The sequence below is a fragment of the Globicephala melas genome, chromosome 1, assembly GCF_963455315.2.
Source record: "Globicephala melas chromosome 1, mGloMel1.2, whole genome shotgun sequence".
NCBI classification, from domain to species: domain Eukaryota; kingdom Metazoa; phylum Chordata; class Mammalia; order Artiodactyla; family Delphinidae; genus Globicephala; species Globicephala melas.
In genome coordinates, this window is record NC_083314.1 from 165,662,685 (window position 1) to 165,686,277 (window position 23,593).

At 41.6% G+C, this 23,593-nt stretch overlaps 1 protein-coding gene across 2 annotated transcripts; it reads left to right on the forward strand.

Annotated features, from left to right (window-relative positions):
* Positions 1-285: 285 nt before the first annotated feature.
* TAF12 (TATA-box binding protein associated factor 12) lies at positions 286-23,122 on the forward strand. 2 transcript variants are annotated; one of them, XM_030872169.2, is made up of 6 exons: positions 286-401; positions 11,714-11,965; positions 13,623-13,700; positions 17,014-17,128; positions 21,102-21,190; positions 22,650-23,122. In XM_030872169.2, exons 2-6 carry the CDS (start codon positions 11,798-11,800, stop codon positions 22,683-22,685), a joined length of 486 nt encoding a protein of 161 aa, XP_030728029.1. In that variant the 5' UTR covers positions 286-401; positions 11,714-11,797; the 3' UTR covers positions 22,686-23,122. The 2 variants fall into 2 exon arrangements, with proteins under 2 accessions (XP_030728029.1, XP_030728018.2); XM_030872158.2 differs by lacking the exon at positions 286-401 and adding an exon at positions 10,916-10,987.
* The last annotated feature ends 471 nt before the right edge of the window (positions 23,123-23,593 follow it).

Below are 23,593 nucleotides of genomic sequence, written 5' to 3' on the forward strand. Positions count from 1 at the left end.
AAAGACACTAACCAAAAATGGCGACCTCTAGGCCATCCGAGGGCGTGTTACCGGTCACGCTAGCAATATATACAACAGGCTATTTTGGGGAGAAATAGCTAGCGCTGGGTTCGTAACGCCGGGTAGAAGGCGCAGAGCTTGCTCACACTACCAAACAGGAAAAAGCCCAACTGCCAGAGCTGACCGACAGCGATGAATATCGACCACGTGTCGGAGGGCGGTCCGCGCCTGTGCAAGCCAGGCGCGCGCCCGCCAGCCGGAAGAGCCGCGCGTTTCCGGGTTGGAGGCGGGGAGCGGTGCCGGAAGTACTCGGGGAGGGCCGAGCAGTCGGACCGGCTGCTGAGACGAGCGCTTCACTGGGGCAGTCTCCGCATATCATGGGGAGATAGACGCTGCTGCCTGTGAGTCTTGGGCCCTGGCAGTTAAGGAAGAAGAGTGGGAGGAGGGAGTCAGGACCCAGACCCACAGTGGTCAGTGTTTCAAGAGCCAGATTGTGGAGGAGACGGGGCTGTTAGGAATCGGGCTCTTGGGACGGGACTGAGGGGCTCGGGGCTCGGAGAAGACGCGGCTGTGGGGACCTGGGCTCCAGGCGGGACTTAGGGAAAGGGGACGGAGTTAGCCGGCACCCGAGGGAAAGTGGGCTGAGAGGGACAGGATTGTGAGGACCAGTGCTCCGAAGAGGAGAGGGTCGGAAGAGAACGGGGCGTGAAGCCACGGGCTCCTGAGAGGTAAAAGCGGAGCCGTGAGGACTTGGACTGCTAAGCGGTAGGAGCGGGACAGTGAAGACCCAGGTTTCTAAGGATTCAGAAACAGGGCGGCGAAGACTTAGGTTCCTGAGAGGCAGGAGCAGTAAGAGAACACTTGGGTTTGGGAAGAACAGGAGCGGGCAGTGAAGACGGGCTTCTGTGGGGACGGGATCGGGGCTTGGAGACTCCGAAGTACCTGAGGGAACAGGGCTGTGAGGACACTGGCTCCTAAAAGCGGAGACTATAAGGGGCAATGGTTGTGAGGAGATCAGCCTCCAAGGGAAAGGGAGAGAGTTCGGAAAAAATATAGTGATCCTTTTTTTTTTTTTTTCTCTCATATTGGGTGAACCGAGGGTGGTAAAGGATGTGTTCAGGGAAAGACGACTCCTTTGCGCTGCCTACTTGGCTTTTGGCAGGCTTATCTTGTGTCGGATACAATCTAGGAAGCCCACTTGGAAGCATCTTCGTTTTCTGCTTCGTTCTGGCGAAGCACTGCTGTAAAGTTGAAGCAGTTTGAACTCAGCTATATACTTGATAAGTGCTTTAAATCCCATTCCACCCAACTCCGAGCACAGATCTCTGCATCTCAAAAAAGGAGGATGGCAGAGATGGAAGGACCCGGAAAGATAATCTTTTTTAAACTCGTATTTTACATATAAGGAGGCTAAAGTCCAAAGAAGGTTTAGGATTACAGTGAGGCAATGATTGATTAGATCATGATTTTGATACAGTACCCTGCTCTGCATAGTAGATAGGAGATGCTTGGTTAATATTCCTTGAAAACATGCTTCTAGAATCTTTGCTCTAACTTCAAACTCAAGAGGGAAGTTTTTACAAATTCTAGTATTTTATTTTGGGTCTTGTTAACTGTATTGACATTGATACAATGAATGTCACTTACGAGTTAGGAAACTTTTAAATGAAGCTCCTTCCCCCTTAACAATATAGTAAGTCATTTAGAAAGTCACAAATAAGTAAAATGTACCCTTTATTTTTAGCATAAGCATTTAGGGAAGATGGCTGCTTTTAGATAAGGATGGTGGAGAAACTTGGACCAGTCACTTTCATTCTTCAGTAATATCTTTTACTGAAACTTACTCAGACTATGGGGGGAGAGGGGGGAGGGAGGTCCAAGAGGGAGGGGATATAGGTATACAAATACTGATTCACTTCATTATACAGCAGAAACTAACACAACATTGTAAAGCAATTTTATTCCAATAAAAAAAAAGACTAACCAGATATCATCATAAGCACTTTTCAAATATTAAATCATTTAATTATCACTTACAGCCGCACAAGTTAGATATTGTTAGTCCCATTGTACAGGTAAGGAAATCAGTGCAGAAGGGTTAAGTTCCTTGCCTGAAAGCCCATGCTACTAAGTGGCCCAGCCACAGTCAAACCCAGTTATGTGTTTGACTAAAACTTTTTTCTGTTTTTCTAAGTGGATTCCTCGCCATGTCTCAGCTTGCTCATCAGCAAAATAGAGGTAATAGTTATACAAAGCATGGCATTGAATGAAAGCACTCCCTCCTCCTAAAGACTCCTCTTACTATCAAGTACTATAACTTATTAGGGTATTTGTGTAGTGTAGTATTTGAAGAGAACTGAATTCCTGTGTTTTAAAGAAGCATAGATATTCAAGATAGAAAAATGGGACCTGAATAGAACTTTCCCTCACATTGGAGTAAGACATATTTAATTTTAAATTTAGGAGGCCAAGAAAGACCAATTTGAAGAACAGGGGCTTAAATTGGATTAACTTTACAATTATTGTAACATGAACTAGATGATTGGGGAAACTGCAATAACTTTGTTCCCAGTGGGTTTGCCTAAACTGTTTGCAAGTGCCTATACTAAATGCAAGTGGTCAAAACTTACACCAAATTATGAGGTAAAGCATGGCCGTACCACCATTTCAAAATACTTGATGGTTTAATTAATAATAGTTTATTCCTGAGTTATCCTCATCTACATTTGCAAATTGTACTACTTATTTCACTCATTTGTGGCTCTAGCATCAATTGAATTATTAGAATAGGATTTCTAAGTAAGTACCTGATCAGAAGATCATTGTGTTAAAGTTGATGTGAACATAGAACATACTACTTTTGACCAAAGGTGTTTGTGGAAAGCCCCAAAGTGCTTTGGAGGTAGTACATCAGCAGTGTTTATAGCCTGCACTGTGACACAGGTGTTTTGGAGGCAGAAGACAAACTTTGAAATCTGTATATATGGACTTAATTTTATTTTATTTATTTATTTATTTTGCGGTACGCGGGCCTCTTACTGTTGTGGCCTCTCCCGTTGCGGAGCACAGGCTCCGGACACGCAGGCTCAGCGGCCATGGCTCACGGGCCCAGCTGCTCCGCGGCATGTGGGATCTTCCCGGACCAGGGCGCGAACCCGTGTCCCCTGCATCGGCAGGTGGACTCTCAACTACTGCGCCACCAGGGAAGCCCTATATTATTTTTAATTTTAGTTATTTTAATAGGTACTTAGTGGTATCTCATTGTGGTTTTATTTTGCATTTCCCTAATGAATAATGATATTGGGCATCTTTTCATGTGTTTATTTTCCATCTGTAAATCTTTGCTGAAGGATCAGTTCAGATCTTTTACCCATTTTTTTAATTGAGTTGTTTTCTTATTGAATTTTGAGAGTCTTTTATATATATATCCTGGATACAAGTTGTCAGATGCGTGATTTGTAAATATTCTCTCTTAGTCTCAGACTTGTCTTTTGTTTTCATTTGCAGGGCAGAAGTTTTATTTTGTGATTAAGTCCACTTTATCAATTTCTTTCTTTTGTGGATTGTGCTTTTGGTGTTGTATCTAAAAACTCTGTCTGACCCAAAGTCAGGGAGATTTTCTCGTACGTTTTCTAAAAGTTTTATAGTTTTACATTTTCACATTTAAGTCTGTGATCAGTTTTTAATTTATTGATATTTTGTATAAGGTGTGAAATAAAGGTCAAGGTTTATTTTTGTTGCTACTGCTATATTTTTTGTTATATTTTAAAAACAGGGGTCAGTATTACCTATTTCTTCAGTGGAAACAAACCAGATAGTAGTTTATTTTAATTTTTTTCATAGGTTACATATGCACATATTACAGAATTTGGGGTATACAATGAAAGATAAGTCTCGCACCTTGGTCCCATGGACCACCCCAGGTACTACCATTCTCCTATCCCCCTCAAGACAACCATTGTTTTCAGCTTCTTATGTATCTTTCCAGGAATAATTTATACATTTGTAATTATGTGTCTTTTTTTTTTTTTTTTGCGGTACGCGGGCCTCTCACTGTTGTGGCCTCTCCCGTTGCGGAGCACAGGCTCCGGACGCACAGGCTCAGCGGTCATGGCTCATGGGCCCAGTGGCTCCGTGGCATGTGGGATCCTACCGGACCGGGGCACAAACCCGTGTCCCCTGCATCGGCAGGTGGACTCTCAACCACTGCGCCACCAGAGAAGCCCCAGGCAGATTCTTAACCACTGCGCTACCAGGGAAGTCCCTATCCTCACTATTCTGAACCTTGCATTTTAAATGAACAGGGTATCTTGAAGGTCATTTCATGAGCTTCCTCATTTTTTAGAAACAGGTTTATTGAGACATTCACATACTATACAATTCATCATTTTAAAGTATACAGTTCAGTGGTTTTTTGCTACAAACAGGATTGTGCAACCATCACCACAATCTATTCTAGATTATTTTTGTCACTCCTAAAAGAAACTCCATAAACATTAGAAGTCAGTCCCTATTCCTCTCCCCCACTCCTCAGCCCTAGCAACCACTAATCTACTTTTTGTCTCTATAGATTTGTCTATTCTGGACATTTCATATAAATGGAATCCTACAATATGTAGTCTTTTGTGACTGGTTTCTTTCACTTAGCATAATATTTTCATGAGTCTCATTCTTTTTCAGTCTATTACATTATATAGTTATATTGTAGTTTATTTAACTATATCACTTTTGATGGACATTTAGGTTGAAATTCCTTGTATGTATAGTATTCTATTCACATACAAGTTCAATTATAATATAAATTGCTAAAAATAGAACTATGGGATTAAAACAATATATGCTTTTCTTATTTTGGTAGATACAGCCAAGTAGCTCTTTATAGAGACCTGTAACTAATTTATATTCCCCCACTCCAGCAACTTATGAAATGATTATTGCTCCATAAAATTTTCAAACACAGTATGTATAAAACTATTTATTTTATTTTATTTTTTATTTTTTTATTTGGCTGTGCCAGGTCTTAGTTGCGGCATGCGGCATCTTTGTCGCAGCATGCAAACTCTTAGTTGCAACCACCATTGTAAAGCAATTATACTCCAACAAAGATGTTAAAAAAAAAAGAAAAACTCTTAGTTGCAGCATGTGGGATCTAGTTCCCTGACCAGGGATCGAACCCAGGCCCCCTGCATTGGGAGTGTGGAGGCTTAGCCACTGGACCACCAGGGAAGTCCCTATAAAACTTTTTCATCATTGCCAAATGGGGAATAAATAGTACGTTGTAGTTTTAATTTGCATTTTTATTATGAATGAGAATAAGGATCACTTCATTATTTTAAGAACCATTTGAATTTCTTTTTTTTTTTTTTTTTTTTTGCGGTACACGGGCCTCTCATTGTTGCGGCCTCTCCCGTTGCGGAGCACAGGCTCCAGACGCGCAGGCTCAGCGGCCATGGCTCACGGGCCCAGCCGCTCCGTGGCATGTGGGATCTTCCCAGACCGGGGCACGAACCCGTGTCCCCTGCATCGGCAGGCACACTCTCAACCACTGCGCCACCAGGGAAGCCCTTCACAATATTTCTATTGGGTAGTTGGTACTTAATGATTTGTAGTTATTTTTTATATATAAAAGAAATTAGTCCTTTGATATATCTTGCATATATTTTTGCTAGTTTGTCTTTTGTCCTTTAACTTTGTTTGTTATGTTTGTTGCCATGCAGACATTTTTATGTTTGTGTAATTAAACATATTAGTCTTTTCTTTTATGGCTCCTGAGCTTTGTAAAGTCATCCTTAGAAGGGTATTATTTATTCTTGAGAATATTGTTTTTCCAATTTTTAAAAATTGAGATAACTGTAGATTTATATGAATCTGTAAGAAATAATACAGGGCTTCCCTGGTGACGCAGTGGTTGAGAGTCCACCTGCCGATGCAGGGGACACGGGTTCGTGCCTCGGTCCAGGAAGATCCCACATGCTGCGGAGCGGCTAGTCCCGTGAGCCATTGCCGCTGAGGCTGTGCGTCTGGAGCCTGTGCTCTGCAACGGGAGAGGCCACAGCAGTGAGAGGCCCGCGTACCGCAAAAAAAAAGAGAAATAATACAGAGATCCCTTGCACTTTGCACCACCAGTTTCCCCCAACGGTAACATTTTGCAAAACTGTTGTATAATTTGAGAAGCAGAATATCAACATTGATACAACCCAACAATCTTATTCAGATTTCCCGTTTTACTTGCACTTGTTTGCTTATATGTGTATGAGTACTAAGTCCTATACAATTTCATCACTTTTTATAGGTTCATTTATCCATCATCACTATCAAGATATTGAACAATTCCATCACAAGCGCCCCTCATATTGCCTTTTATAACCACACCTCCCTCCCTCCCACCCAGTCCCTGACAACCTCACTAATCTGTCTTCTGTTTGTAAAATTTGCCATTTTAAAAATGTTATATAGGGGACTTCCCTGGTGGTGCAGTGGATAAGACTTCACACTCCCAAAGCAGGGGGCCTGGGTTCGATCCCTGGTTAGGGAATTAGATCCCACATGCATGTTGCAACTAAGAGTTCGCATGCCACAACTAAGGAGCCTGCCTGCCACAACTATGGAGCCCACGTGCTGCAACTAAGGAGCCTGCCTGCCGCAACTAAGACCTGGTGCAACCTAATTAATTAGTTAATTAATTTTTAAAAAAAGGAAAACAAAAATGTTACATAACTGGAGTCATACAATATGGACTCTTTTATTTATTTATTATTTTTGGCTGCGTTGGGTCTTCGTTGCTGCGCATGGGTTTTCTCTAGTTGCAGCGAGCGGGGGCTACTCTTTGTTGCAGTGCACGGGCTTCTAATTGCAGTGGCTTCTCTTGTTGCGGAGCACCAGCTCTAGACACGTGGGCTTCAGTAGTTCTGTCTTGCAGGCTCTAGAGCGCAGGCTCAGTAGTTGTGGCACACAGGCTTAGTTGCTCTGCGGCATGTGGGATCTTCCTGGACCAGGGCTCGAACCCCTGTCCCCTGCATTGGCAGGCGGATTCTTAACCACTGCACCACCAGGGAGGCCCCAATATGGACTCTTTTTGAATTGGCTTTTGCTCAGCATAATTCTCTGGAAGTTCATCCAAGTTGTGCATATCAGTAGTTCATTTCTTTTTCTTGCTGAATAGTATTCCATGGTGTGGATATACCACAGTTTGTTTAATGATTTACCTATTAAGGGACATCTGAATTGATTACAGTTTTTGATTATTGCAAATAAAGCTATGAGCATTCGTGTACAGGCTTTTGTGTAAACATAAGTTTTCATTTCTCTAGGATAAATGCCTAGGATTGCAGTCGCTGGGTCATACAGTAGTTGCGTGTTTTTTCTTTTTTCCCAAATCCACTTTATTGAGGTATAATTTGCATACAATAAAATGTATACATTGTAAACATATAGTTCTGTGAGTTTTGATAAATATAGCAGCTGTGTAAGCATTCCCCCACTTAAGGTATAGAATGTTTATATCACCTCAGAAACTTCCAACCTGCCCCTGTGCAGTCAATCTCTGTCCCATCTGTCACTAGAGATTTGTTTTTAGATCATTAGATATTAAAATTTCATATAAATGGAATCATATAGTATGTATTCTTTTGAGACTGGCTTATTTTTCACCTAAATATTTTAAGATTCATTCCTGTTGTTTTGTGTATTCGTGATTTAGTCTTCTTTTTCCTTTTTTCATTTTTTTAAATAAACTCTTTCCTAGAGCAGTTTTTAAAATCCATTTATTTATTTATTTAACCTGCTGAGATAGCAGTGTTAGATTTACAGGAAATTTGGGAAGATAGTACAGGGTTCCCATATACCCTGCACCCAGTTTCTCCATTATTAACATCTTACATTAGTATAGTATGTTCATTACAACTAATTAACCACGTTTGATACATTATTATTATCATTATTATTTTTAATATTTATTTATTTATTTTATCTTTGGCTGCATCAGGTCTTAGTTGTGGCACGCGGGATCTTTCGTTGCGGCACGCAGGATCTTTCATTGTGCGCACAGACTTCTCTTTAGTTGTGGCACGTGAGCTCCAGAGCATGCAGACTCAGTAGTTACGGTGCACGAGCTCTCTAGTTATGGTACGCAGGCTCAGTAGTTGCGATGCGTGGGCTTAGTTGCCCTGCAGCATGTGGGATCCTACTTCCCTGATCACAGATCGAAACCCAGGGCCCCTGCATTGGAAGGTGGATTCTTAACCACTGGACCACCAGGGGAGTCCCTGATACATTACTATTAACTGAAGTCCATAGTTTATTCAGATCTTAGTTTTTCCATTTAGTCTTCATGTCTTTTTAGGCTCCTCTGTGACAGTACATGCTTAGATTTTTAAGAAACTGCAAACTGTTTTACAGAGTAGCTATACCATTTACATTCCCACTAGCAGTGTGAGAGTGATCCAATTTCTCTGCATCCTCGTGAGCATTTGGTGTTGTCACTATTTTTTATTTTAGCTATTCTGATAGTTGTGTAGTTATATCTCATTGTAGTTTTAATTTGCTTTTCTTTAATGACTAATTTTTTTGATTGAACGTCTTTCAATTTGCTTATTTGCTATCTGTGTATCCTCCTTGGTGAAATGTCTGCTGTGTCTTTTGTCCACTTTCTAATTGAATTAATTTTTTTTAACTATTGAGTTTTGAGAGTTCTTAATGCATTCTAGATACTAGTCTTTTGTTGGATATGTAGTTTGTCTTTTTTTGGGGTATGTAGTTTCTTCTAGTCTGTAGCTTGTCTTTTCATCCTTTCTACATGGGCTTTCACAGAGAAAACTTTTAAAATTTGATGAGGGCCAATTTATCAGTTTTTCCTTTTATTGATCAGATCATGCTTTTGGTTTGCCTAGCTAGAGCCCAAAGATTTTCTCCTGTTTTTTCCTAAAAGTTTTATAGTTGTACATTTTACATTTAAGTCTGTGATCCATTTTGAGTTAATTTTTGTATAAAGTGTTAAGTTTAGGTTTCTGAATATTTTTTAAAGATATTCTAGGGACTTCCCTGGTGGTCCAGTGGTAAAGAATCCACCTTATGCTGCAGGGGACATGGATTTGATCCCTGGGCAGGGAACGAAGATCCCACATGCTGCAGGACAACTAAGCCCGCATGCCACAACTACTGAGCTCGTGCGCCTCAACTAGAGCCTGCATGCCACTAACTACAGAGCCCATGCGCCCTGGAGCCTGCACACCACAACTAGAGAAGAGAAAACCCACACGCCACAGCTAGAGAGAAGCCCACACACCACAAGGAAAGATCCCACACGCCTCAACGAAGATCCCGTGTGCCACAACGAAGACCCAATGCAGCCAAAAATAAATTAAATAAATAAATACTAAATAAATCTTTAAAAAAATAGGGACTTCCCTGGTGGTGCAGTGCTTAAGAATGCACCTGCCAATGCAGGGGACATTGGTTTGATCCCTGGTCCAGGAAAATCCCACATGCCGCGGAGCAATTAAGCCCGTGCACCACAATGCTGAGCCTGCGCTCTAGAGCCCGTGAGCCACAACTACTGAGCCCATGTGCCACAAGTACTGAAGCCCGTGTGCCCTAGGGCCCATGCTCCACAACAGGAGAAAGCCTGCGTGCAGCAACGAAGACCCAACACAGCCAAAAATAAATTTAAAAAAATAATAAATAAAAAATAAAGATATTCTATATTTTATCTAGTAAATGATTTTATATTTAAAATTTAAATATCTGATCCATCTGGAATGGAGGAGTGTGTGAAAGGAGGAGTATATTACTCCCCCCATTCCAGATTGATCAACTGTTTAAATTTTATTTTATTTATTTTTTTATAAATTTATTTATGTATTTTTGGCTGCATTGGGTCTTCATTGGTGCGCACGGGCTTTCTCTAGTTGTGGCGAGCAGGGGCTACTCTTCATTGCAGTGCGTGGGTTTCTCATTGTGGTGGCTTATGTTCATACTGATAATCTTTTTTGTGTGTGTGTGTACGCGGGCCTCTCACTGTTGTGGCCTCTCCCGTTGCGGAGCACAGGCTCCGGACACGCAGGCTCAGCGGCCATGGCTCACGGGCCCAGCCGCTCCGCGGTATGTGGGATCTTCCCGGACCGGGACACGAACCCGTGTCCCCTGCATCGGCAGGCGGACTCTCAACCACTGCGCCACCAGGGAAGCCCAATACTGATAATCTTTAATAAGGCTTTTTCATAGGACTTGATCTGGGAAAATAGTTTGCTTTTATAACATTAGGGCAACTGTTACCATGTTAACAATCTTTTCCTTTCCCATTTCTTCCATTGGTAAGATTTGTGGGTAAGGGAAAAGGAGACGTGGACCACATATGGTTTTAAAAAAAAGTAATCCTGATGCTGTGCTGCCCCCCTCAGCGGGCTCTTGGCCAACAAGTTTCTCTTGATCATTTAACCAGTGCGTAGTTAGTTGCTTTTATTAAGGGTAAACCAGGAGAAGATGATTTCTTGTATTAGAGAGTTAGACAATTTGTTGGAGAGGAACTCAGCAGTAGGGGCAAGATACAGATACTCATTCAGGTTGCTAAGCTTTATCAAGTTCTGAAAACATTGCCATGATTCTTGCAGGTTCAAATTCCACAGTTTTGGCCAATAAAGTATTTCATATGCTGCTAACTTATCTCTAACAATAGTACATTCATTTTATTGGAAGAGAGTCTTAATGTTACTATTGTCATCATTAATTAATTTTAAAAGTTGTATATGAAAGAAATGGAGATGTTTTTCTTGGTGCCCAGTTGGAATAAGGAAATGTTCTCCACAGTCAGTTTGCCTGCATTCTGGTCATTGAAGATGTGCAGGCCATGCAACTGAAATGGTTCTGTGGCAAGGGTGGTGCTTGATGCCAGTTGTTCATTTACAGGTAGTTTTTGAAAATGGCTGCCTCTCGTTTCACCGGGCTCACAGCCGTTGCTGATGTAATTAAAGATCTAGACACTCAGATAGCTGTAAGTAAGCTCCTTGAGGTCACTGTGGGTGGAACTTCCTGAATGTGCTTCTGATCTTGATGACACCAAAGCTGATGTCCACGGAGTCAGCCTCATGGCTCTAAAATTTAGAAGTCTTGGCTACTCCAGCCTAGGGACTCTGCATGTATTTAAAGATTGCTAACACTCAGAGAAAATTTGCCCTTGATGACAGTGAAGAGCTTACTTTTAACAATTGCTAAAAACTGTGTTTATTAGGCCCTGACATAGACTTAAGCATGTTTTGAAACACCAAAATGAACTAATCTGTTTTCTGAAGTTTTGTGACTAGGTTTCAAGTATGTGATTGTGCCATGATTTATTTGAGTTTAGCATTATTTGATGTTCAAAAATAATGCATGTAGTACTTAACCAAGTATTCTATTTTTACAATTAACCAAGTATTCTATTTTTACAAAGTCTTCAAAAATGTCTTGCTCATTCTAGTTTATTTTTGTACATAAGATTCCTCATTTCATTTACTTCTTTATTTCACTTGTGTGGACTATTTTATTTAGCTTTTGGAGAAGAGATGGTTTCTAAATATCAGGTGAGAGCAATGAACATTCTTCATTCCCTCCATTTTCAATGTGCAGGTATCAAATGAAGACCCTTCAAAGTCTGACAGGCCTCATAGAATTTTACTTTTAAAACTCATCCTTTATTACATGTACTTCCAGAGCTAATTCTCTTGTTTTTCTTCTACAGTTGATTGGCCTTGGTCCTCATAGCTCCAAAAAGAAACAAGATCTCGATAAGCTCTATGAGCTGAAGTCCAAAGCGCGGCAGATTATGAACCAGTTTGGCCCCTCAGCCCTAATCAACCTGTCCAATTTCTCATCAATAAAACCGGAACCAGCTAGCACCCCTCCACAAGGCTCCATGGCCAATAGCACTACAGTGGTAAAGATCCCAGGCACTCCTGGGACAGGAGGGCGTCTCAGCCCTGAAAACAATCAGGTATCATCCGCTTTTTGTTCTCTGTGGGCACCTCTTATCTGTTCTTTGAAGCAATAACACTCTGAGAGATGTCCATCTCAGCTGCTGCCTCTTCCGCTCAGACTTCTCAAGTTCTTTATCGAAATATCATGTACATTTATCAGTTTTTACTTTGTAGTATTTAAGTGTGTGTATGCATATACATATACATACATCCATATATACATGCACTGACACAACAGCTTGTCTGTGACAGGTTTTTATATATAAATATATATGCTATATACTTGTTAAATAAAATAAAATAGTTAAATAATTAATGGATTCATTATTCATTATTCCTGTAATAAAAGTACTCTTGCCTCCAGTCTTTTCTCCTAGTTCATCTAGCTGCTGCCTTTATTTTCTGCAGTGATTCTAAAATCTGACCCCCTCTTTCTACCCATGATCCTGATTCTGTCCTCCAGAGCCATAAGAAATAAGTATACTCTCTTGACTTGGACCTTGTAGGCTGGGTAGAATAGGATGAGGAGACAACAGTTCAAGAGAATGGGGGAGGATTGGGCAGGTATTCAGGAGACCAACCCATGATGGGTGTGGTGTTGGAGAAGAGCAGGAGATAAAATTGTATAGGTAGGATTACGGCAGAACATACTAGGCCTATGCTAGTCAGTTTCCGTTGGAACTTTTAGTCAATAAACAATCTTTGCAAATATTTAATAAGCTTGAAAGTAACATAATAAAAGTTGTATATCTTAGGAGGATTAACTTGACAGTAAGGGGACAAGAAAGGTAGGAAAGGGGGCAGACTGGGAGGAACAGCAAGTCTAAGACTTTTGCAGTAAATCAAGATATGTGGCAAAGGCTTGAATTAAGTGATGGTTGAATGGATAGGTCTGAGACATTATTAACAAATATTTATTTTAAAAATTATTATTTTTTCCTTATTTCCAATGTCATGCAATGCTTATCGTGAAACTTTGGAAAAAGAGAAAGAATAATAGCCCCAAATTCTACCACCACCCCAAAATAACTATGGTTAGCATTTTAGTGTATGTCTTTTGATCCTTATTTAGTGGCATATATATGTGGTATAACATTTCCTTTATGAAAGAGGGATCATAGTTGTACATACTTTCACAAATATCGATATTTAGTTATACAGAGATGAACACGTGTTCCCTGCCCTCAAGGAGCCTTCAGCCTATTAAGTCAGAAACAGGCAAGTTTATAAATGTACACAATGATAGGAGGGTACACAGGGTACAGTGGAGGCCAAAGGAGGAAGTGGTTGCTTTCACCTGGGTGGGCTGGGAGAGCATCAGAAAGGAGGCACTGTGAGCTGAGCAGGTAGGAAGAAGGGTAGAAGAGCTTGTCCAAAGGCAGCAGGGGCACTGTACAACTTGTGGTGGTCAGAAAATTGCAAATTAATGTAGAGTTTACTAAAACTACCTGACAGATGTTGGCCTCTCTTCCATATTGCTCTTTCTGCCTTTCCCTAGGCTACTTCTGTCTTGAGACTATAGTCTTGTAGTAATAGCACCAAGTAAGCCAGACTGATAATTCTTTGGAAAGTAGAAACCAAACCCAACAAATTGATAGCCTTTCATTATAGGGTAATGAGGTGTTTGTTTCTTTGCTACTTGGCTGAAAAAAATGTTCTCCCAATTAACTTTAGGTATTGACCAAGAAGAAATTACAAGACTTAGTAAGAGAAGTGGATCCTAATGAGCAACTGGATGAAGATGTGGAGGAGGTAAGTTGGGATTGGGTACCCTAGAGACTGTGTCCCTGAGAAATAGTATAGAATAGCCATTAAGAGCACAGATTATAGAGGCAGACAAGTCTGAATTTGAGACTTGGCTCTGTCGGTGGGTCAGTTAACTTTTCTGAGATTCAGCTTCCTCCTGTGTTGGTAAGGTATGACATTATTTATCTACAGGGTTATTGTCAGGGTCCCATGAATAACTTATACAAATCACCTAGGAGAATGCCTAGCACTTTATACCTAACAGCATTGCTACTTTTGCCTGTCAAAAAGGGTATAGGCTGCTACTCACAGGCAGTCACTTTCAACAATTTTAATTGTTTCTAGAACATTCCTCTGTATTTCTAAGTAATATTCTTTTTTTTTTAATTTTAATTTTTGGCTGCATTGGGTCTTTTTTTTTTTCGTGGTACGCGGGCCTCTCACTGCTGTGGCCTCTCCTGTTGCGGAGCACAGGCTCCGGACACACAGGCTCAGTGGCCATGGCTCACGGTCCCAGCCGCTCTGCGGCATGTGGGATCCTCCCGGACTGGGGCACAAACCCGTGTCCCCTGCATCGGCAGGCAGACTCTCAACCACTGCACCACCAGGGAAGCCCTGCATTGGGTCTTCATGCAGGCTTTTCTCTAGTTGCGGTGAGCGGGGGCTACTCTTCATTGTGGTGTGCAGGCTTCTCATTGCGGAGCATGGGCTCTAGGCGCACAGGCTTCAGTAGTTGTGGCACGCAGGCTCAGTAGTTGTGGCTCGCGGGCTCTAGAGCGCAAGCTCAGTAGTTGTGGCACAGGGGCTTAGTTGCTCCATGGCATGTGGGATCTTACCGGACCAGGGCTCGAACTCGTGTCCCCTGCATTGGCAGGCAGATTCCTAACCACTGCACCAGCAGGGAAGCCCCTCTTTCTTTTTCTTAATTCATGTACAAGTTTTTCTGTGGGCATGCATTTTCATTTCTCTTGGATATATATCTAGGACTGGAATTGGTGAGTCATATTGTAACTCTGTGTTTTTCCTTTGAGGAACTTCCTGTTTTTATAAAGCATTCCATCCTTTTACATTCCCACCAGCTGTGTATGAAGGTTCCATTTTTTTAATCTTAGTTTTTTGATAATTTCTTCTCTGCTTTTTTTCTTTCTGTGTGTAATGACGGTTGGATGTTGGATCTTCTGCATTGATCCTCTTAGGTTTTTTTATCTTTTCTCTTTTTTCATTTCTTTGTAATTCTAAATTCTACTTGCTGGGGAGATTTTCCTTAGTTTGTCTTCTAAATTTTAACTTTCTTTTATAATAAAAATTTTAATTTCCATGAACTTTTTCTTGTTGACTTTTTTTTCCCTAAGCCATTCTGTTCTTATTTTACAGTTGTAGTATCTTATTTTTCTCTCTAAGGATATTAATTACGTTGTTTGACATTTTCTTCTTTTCCCTGCATTGTCTTTGTTTCCTCTGGGTCCCTTTTTTCCCCTTTGGTTTGTTTATTTTCCTTTTAGTGTTGGAGACTTTCTTCAAATGTCTGGTGATTCTGGCTATCCATTCTTAAAGAATGAGCCACTAAAAACCTGATTTGAAGCAGAACTTACTGACTGATGGTCTTCGCCCAGTCATGTATTGGTAAATGTTTAACAACCAGCTCTGTGGAGAAAAAGACTCTGACTTTCAGCATTTCTTGATTTCTGTGGTGTAAATATTCTCACTATGCCCTATTTTAAGCTATCAACATGTTGTCACTGAATGCAGGATTGGGAAGAAATGCATGTAATTGGCCTTCATGACCTCATCTAATCTGGCTCCAGCATACTACTGGCTTCACTTCAGAATAATTTGTCCATAGTCAACCTTCTTAATGGGGCATTCCCTAATCAGTATCTGTAAGTCTTTCCTCTGGAATCATTTAGTATATGCAGAGAAAAATCCTTTAGTCTCCTATCTGGAGGGTTTATCTCTAGCTTCTAACATCCCGGAAGCAAGGCAAGAGAAAGGGACTGTGTCTTTCCCTTGTCTCTGCTGTGTCTGGTGTACTCTCATCCATAGCCACTCCTGTTCAGTTTTTCTGGGGAGTAAACCGACTGTGTTCTGGGTCAGGTACGTGTGGGAAGTCACTTGGCTGCTTTTGAAGTGTGGGGGTTGGGGGACTACTCTGTACAGACATGTAACAATTGTCCAGTTTTTAGTTCCATACCTCAGTCCAGTCTTCTGTGGTTAATGACACATTCAAATCCTGGATCTCTTAGGAGTTGCAAAGGGCAAATCAGTTCGTTCTCATTGGCGTCCCCTCTGCGTGCATTTGTGTTATACCTTCTGTCTGCTAGGTCAGTTCCCATTCTTCCTTTGTTACCTCTTTAACAAAAATTTACTTTAAAAGTTTATTGGAATATCTTGTCCATTAAGGTTTTCTCTCCTATCTTTTTGTCTTTGTGGATTTATATGTCTTTTGTTTTTTTCCTTTGTTGTTATTTTAATGGGTGTAGGGAAGGAGAGGAGGTCATTTTTAGAGTTGATCTGCCATGTTTAATTAGAAATCTTTCCTTTAGATGGTATCCATTTGGTTCTGTAGGAAAGATGACAATGCATTGATAGTCCAGCAGAACAAGGAATGTTTATAACTATGGTTGTACTTTTATTTTATTTTATTTTTCTGGTCAGCAGAGGAAGCCATGAGGAAGGTATTCACTGATCAAAATTTCCGTTTTTTTAATGTAGATTTTTAACTTCAGAATTCTGATTTTGCTCTTCACACAATCTAGGAATAATTGATAATAAACTGGAAAGAATCCAGGTTTTGGACTCAGAACCTTGAGGTTGAATCCTGGTTTTGCTGCTTAATAGTTACATGGCCATGAACAAGTTAATCTCCCTGAATCTTAGCATCCTCCTCTATGGAGTTAGGGTAAAATCTGTGCCCCATTTTTTTCACAGGATAATTATAAGGACTAGGTGAGATAATGGAAATAAAAATGCTTTAAGAGAATACGAGGGAGTGAGGATTTAATGATTCACATTTATTTTCCTACCTAATTCATAAGAAGATGCGGAGAGGGTAAGGGTTGGGCTGGTTGATCGCTGCTAGGTAGAAAGTACGGAAAGTACATCCTCAGAAGGGTGTGAGTTTCTCTCAACCTGGTTAATGAGCTAATGTGTTTCTCTTGTGGTCCTCACTCCTCTTCCCCACCTTCGCTCAAATGCTGATTCCAGGCCTTCTGTTAGAAAACCTGACTGAATATGTGATTCAAGCAGATACAGTTGTCCAAGCAACAGGAGCCTACCCTGCCAGTGTCGTGGTTACTCTCCCCCACTTTTTTTCCCCCAGATGCTGCTGCAGATTGCTGATGATTTTATCGAGAGCGTGGTGACAGCAGCGTGCCAGCTTGCTCGGCATCGCAAGTCCAGCACCCTGGAGGTGAAAGATGTCCAGCTGCATCTAGGTATGTGGTCTCGTTTCTCCCTGAGGTATCCACACTATTGCTCCTCCAGGAACCTTCATGCCAGGATCAGACTTCTGGGCTCTGGGATTTATGTATTCAGGCCATAGTAGCATTAAACAGGAAAGAGAAATCCATGCATGGTAGGGGGAATGAACCCTAGCATTGGGTGTGCCACTTTCTAACTGTACCACCTCATCCTTCCTACTTACTTTCTCTTAGAGCTGGTTTCCTTATTTCTATAGCGGGGATCATAATACCCTCCTTACAGGGTCGTTGTGAGGATTATGGGTTATGTTCGTAAAGTGACTGGCACAAAGTAAGAGCTTAGTAAATGTAGCTATTATATCTCTACCATACATATAATGGTATTTTCCTTCCAGTTTTTAGCTTATTGATGTATTTTTCTCAAGAACATTATATCCATAATGTACATATAATTTTGTATTCTGCTGTTCTACTTAATAGACACTAAATTTGAGCTTGGGTTTTTCTGGGAGATACTCATCTAACATTGATAATTGTAATCACTTGGAAATGAATAAGCTACCCCCCTACATTGGTTGCAGTGTGATCAAAAGAAAGGGGACAGTCTGTGACTACAAAGACAGTCAGGCCAAGGGAATGAGGCAGAAGATATTAAGGGATTGAGTGCAGATCAGCCCATGGCTGAAAGCTTCCTTCCCAGTGTCAGGGAGATACTGCTCCAGGAGGCGCTGGTAGTGGAGGTGGGATAAATAACACACTTCTGGTTAACATTGCTGATATTAATAGCAAAAGACAGCCATTTCAATTATTTATTATTGTGTAACAAACATGGCTTAAAACAGTAACAGTTGTTCATTTTGTTCATGGGCCTGGGGGTGGACTGGGCTTAGCTGGGCAGCTTTGCTAAGGATCTCTCATGTGATTGAAGTCAGGTGGTGGCTGGGGCTGAGAGTGTTTTTTTTTTTTTGCGGTACGCAGGCCTCTCACTGTTGTGGCCTCTTCTGCTGTGGAGCACAGGCTCTGGACGCGCAGGCTCAGCGGCCATGGCTCACGGGCCCAGCCGCTCCGCAGCATGTGGGAGGCCCGGGATCAGGGTTTGGGGAATTAGGGAACCTGGTGTTAACCATCTAGGCCTGCTGCCCACAACTTCCCTGCCCCGCGCCCAGCAAGGATAAGCTTGCCAGCGAGGCTGTAAACTCTTGATGGCTCTCTTCTGGATGGGCTGGGATGGGCACTGCCAGTGTTTGCTTCTGACCCGGCTATTTTCTATACTTGAATAGTCGAATAACCTCCCCTTCTGATTGACATGGTCTTTCTTTATTTCTGTGTGTTTTTTTTACATTAAGCATATTTATTTGTAGAGTATATATTCATACTAGTTCATTATCTTTAGGTTTAATTGAATGTAAATGTTCAGGGTTACTAAACTGATTAACTTATGTATCTCCTAACCTATTTTACTTGAATATGTGTTCAATATGTGTATATATATATATATATATTTTGCATTTCCACAATATATATATATATTTTTAATAACATTTCTTTCTTAAAAAATATTTATTTATTTATTTGTCTGTGCCGGGTCTTAGTTGCAGCATGCGGTATATTTTTGTTGCGGCATGCAGGCTCTGAGTTGTGGCATGTGGGATCTAGTTCCCCGACCAGGGATTGAACCCAGGCCCCCTGCATTGGGAGTGTGGAGTCTTAACCGCTGGACTACTAGGGAAGTCCCCACGATATATTTTAATCAGAATCTATTATAAACGTGTATATGTAAATACACACATATTACACATACACATATGTTACCATATATATTACCATAAATGCTATACAGTGCATGAATATTTATATTGTGATTACACCTGACATATGTTCCATTTGATTTGTCTGAAGTGAAGATCATTTGATTACTTTTCATGGTAATTACTTTTCAGAATTACTGAGTCAATTATGCACGTAATGTTTCCTTGCAAGAATGTATCTTCAGTATATTCAATATGTGTATTTTTGAGACAGGATCTTTCTTCATAAATATGAAAGTTAAATGAGATAATGAACATAGAATGCTTTGCACAATGCTGCTTTGTCCCAGCCATTTTATTACACATTTTATTCACTAAATGTTGTTGCTATTCTATTAATATTATATAAAATATAAATACAGTTAACCCTTGAACAACACGAGTTTGAACTGCACACGGTCCACTTATTGGTGATTTTTTTCAGTAGGAAATTCTGCAGTACTACCTAATCCACAGTTGGTTAAATCTGTGAATATGGAGGAACAGCATGGTTGGAGGGCTGACTATAAGTTATACGCAGATTTTCAAGTGCAGGGAGGGTTGGCGCCCCTGACCCCTGCCTTGTTCAAAGGTCAACTGTACACACTTATTTAAATATATAGTTACACGTACTTACATGTTTGCATTCATGCCTGGTAGCCACTCTCTTTAAAGTGACTTTGCATATCCATATCCTGATCCACTTTGTGTTGATTGTAAAGTGTAATTCCCAGAGAATAATCTTAGTGTCACCTTCAAGTACTGACAACAAATTATTAGCAGAAAGTTTCATTTTTATTTTCAAAGCAATATTGGAAGAGAGCTGTATATAAAATTATTCTAGAACCAACCATGAATCATTCATTCACACAATATTTGCTATGCATTAGACACAAAGTATAACTATAAAACCACTAATATTCAATTTGATTTTAAGTAAGTGCCTGTCTGGGGCAAATCAAATTTGCAAAACAAATGTTTTCAGTGCTCTAGGGGAGCATGATAAAGGAGTCCCCATTGTAACTCCTTTTGAGTAGAGATTTATTCCCTAAATAATCTTGTGTAAGTATAATTTTTTTTTTTATATTGGATGTACTTAAAGTGCAGTACACTTTTTTTTTTGGGCTGTGTTGGATCTTCGTTGTTGTGTATGGGCATTCTCTAGTTGCGGCAAGTGGGGGCTACTCTTCGTTGCGGTGCGCAGGCTTCTCATTGCGGTGGCTTCTCTTGTTGCTGAGCACGAGCTCTAGGCGCGCGGGCTTCAGTAGTTGTGGCATGTGGGCTCAGTAGTTGAGGCTCGTGGGCTCTAGAGCGCAGGCTCAGTAGTTGTGGCACGTGGGCTTAGTTGCTCTGCAGCATGTGGGATCTCCCTGGACCAGGGCTTGAACCCGTGTCCCCTGCATTGGCAGGTGGATTCTTAACCACTGTGCCACTAGGGAAGTCGAGTACACTTTTATATGTGGATTTAGGGGGCCATGTGGCTATGCCAGTTACTGAAAAAGTGGAAAAACCAAATCTCTGCCCTCTGATAACTTGTAGTGACAGTCTTACAGGGATGGTCATATCCAGTGGCACAAGGACATGGAGCTGTGGCGTGGACATACCTGTGTCTGTATCTGTCTCTCTATGTATTTATCCCAGGCTCTGGGATTGCATTATGCCATTGAAGCCTCTCAACCATCCTATCAGGTGGTTATTTCTGTTGTTACTACCATATAAAAAAGGTGAAGAAACTGAGACCAACGTCATATTGCTCCACAGTGAAGCAGCAGAACTGGGGCTTGGCTCTTAACTCCAGATTGCAAAGAATGCCTTTCTCTTCCTACTCCTCCTTTCAGTTTGAGAGGGGTTACCTTGAGCATAGGGGTAAGACAGAAGAAACAAATAACTTTTTATTGAAGAAACAAATAACTTTCCTTTCCTGAAGAGCTGCATGGAAACCTTAGGGCTCCACACTCAAAGTTTTGACGCATTTACCTCTTATTTCTTTGCCAGAAGGTCAAATAGTGTCCTTTAAAACCTTGGAGGTACCATATGTGATTCCCCCATTTGTGTCCCATAGAGCCCCTCTGCAGAGTTACTGTTAATTAGTACAGTTGATTGCCCAGATTAGTCCTCCCTGACCCTTGTCTGAGGGTCACACTGCACCTTGACACTGCCTTCCTGGTCCCCTTATCTCTGTGTGGGCTTCTTCCTTACAGAACGCCAGTGGAACATGTGGATCCCAGGGTTTGGCTCTGAAGAAATACGACCCTACAAAAAAGCTTGCACCACAGAAGCTCACAAACAGGTGAGAAGGCTTCAGAGTCTCGGGCCAGCCACAGCTGATCCCTTGAGCTGTGTCTCAGAGAGAATGCACACAGCTACCATCACTGTGGTTGTCATTTCCTCCAAATGTCAGAGAGGGCAAGAGGCAGCAGGGCTGTACGGGAGATCAGCCAGATTTTTCCTAGGTGCTTTTTTGTTCCCATATGGGGTCTCAGTTTTTTCTCTCAACTCTAATGGGTGCCACTTAAAGCTGTTGATTCTAGGTTTTTCTAACCTGTATGGAACTCGCCCCCTCCACATCTCTTTAAAGAAATCTTCCTTCATTGTTGCTGATTTGAACATCATCTAGGGCCCTCCGACTAGAGGGCAGTTTAAGCAAAGCAGAAATATGCTGTACTTGTGCTAGGAGGTAGCACCCAAGCTTCTCTGCCAGGCGTCTGGCCTCTGCCCCAGCTTAACCTTTGTTCTCCGTCCCTCTTACTGCAGAACTGAGGGGTCAGTAAGAGAACCTGTCTCCACTTCTACTGGGGAACAAGCTGTCCCAGTCATTGGTCAGTCTCATAGCAATGTTGGCCTCCATTTGACAAGTCTTAGTTTAACTGGCTACTCTGATTTGAAAAGTGGGCTTTTTCCAAGCTTGATGTTCCACAGTCGGGCAGTTCTGGCTGAGTGTACCTCGCTTTTCCGTAGCCTGGGATCTCTGGAGTGGGTATGTTTACAGAGCTCACAGAGGAAGCCCTACAAGGAGACCGCCAATAGCCGGAATTGAAGGACTGCAGTGTTGTTCAGAAGGAAGTCCCTCCAGGCAGTAGATGGTCATTTGGCTCGGCTCTCAAATTATCCACTTTTCAGCCCTATTTATTTATCAATCAACCAATATCATAATGTTCAAACAATCTCTTAGTCAAAAAGGGTGAGCAAAGCAAGTCATTAATTTGGCCAGTGGCTGGTAATAGTAAGATTTGAAACCCATGATCTGAATGTTTCCCTGATGGGTTATGGTGGAAATTGTTAGGGTCAGTTTCCTTCATTGCAGGCTATCAAGTGAGGAATGTCAGCTCCCTTTGCGTGTTGGCAACAGGCTCAAAACAGAGCCCTCTTCCTTATTTTTTCCATCATCAGAGAAGGAGATTAGGGGAAGGAGGTAAGCCTAGAAAGCACATGTTTTGATGGCCTGTCCCTTAAATCCCCAAAAGGCGGGAGCTGTCACCTTCTGCTTTTAACTGTTTTTGCCATCCTGCTAGTATAGGGCTTTTGGGGTCTTTTGGTCAATGAAATGGGTCCACTGGCCTGTGGAAACTTGTGTTAGGGCCCCGCAGACTGTGCTTGAGTTAGAAGGAACTGCTGAGCTTCCCTGTACCTGTAGGTTCCTGAGGAGTCCAGCCTGTGGTGTAGACCATGCTACCCGGTAGCCACACGTGGATGTCCTGGAAAGTTCCTGACTCTAACCTGTGTAATTGCTTATTTCTCTCTCCTTTCAGAGAATGGCATTGATCCGGAAAACAACCAAGAAATAACACACGGAAAGGTCAGGGAATGGACAACAATGTATTTGGAGATACTTGAGCTGAGACCTCAGCCATCTCATCCTTGGATTTTTTTTTTTTAATGCTTTACAGAGAAGCATATATTTTTTATTAACAGTGCAGCAATATCTATAATGACTGAGAGGATCTGCCAAAAGAATAAAGCCTCCTACCCCAACTTCCGGTCCCTTTTTCCTGCCATCTCAAAGAGGAGCAGTGTATCTTCCAGAGAAGATGTTATTTGTGGTTTATTATATAAGTGATTGAATTGGGGAAAAGCATTATGGTCTTGTTTGGTGAGAGAGTATTAGCAGGATTTGTAGAGGTTTTTGTTTCCTTCTCCCTCCCCCTTTTCCCTGTACTTTGTAATGTCAGTGTTTATATGAATATGACTTTCATTTGCTTTTCCAGAATAAAGAAGTTATTAATTGAAAGACACAGGGTGCATGGCTTACAGCCTTTGAAATGCCAGAGGAGGGTAAGCAAGGCTGGATGTAGCTCTCTAGTCAGCAGATGGCAGCACCATTATTCATTTCTGTGATGGAGGAAAAAACCCAGGAACTTTTCCATTATTTTACTCCAAGGAAGGCCTTACCATCAGTAGGACTTTTAGTCCAGATTGTCTGCCATAAGAATCGAGCAGGGTGACCTTCTGTCATGAGCCCCATCCTGAAGAGGCTCCTGATTTGGGGAAATCCTTTCCTGACCTGCTCTTCCGGAACTTCTGGAGTTCATCCTTGACGCTAAGAAAGGATGGCAGTAGACTTGGGGAAAGGCCTTTCTGTGCAGGTTTCTCTCTGTTCTCAGCTGTTGGTGTCCCTGATCCTAGTATTTTTACCACCGTGCAGAGGAAACCAGGCCCCTTGAGACCTCAGGGTCATGACCTTCAGTGGCAGCTA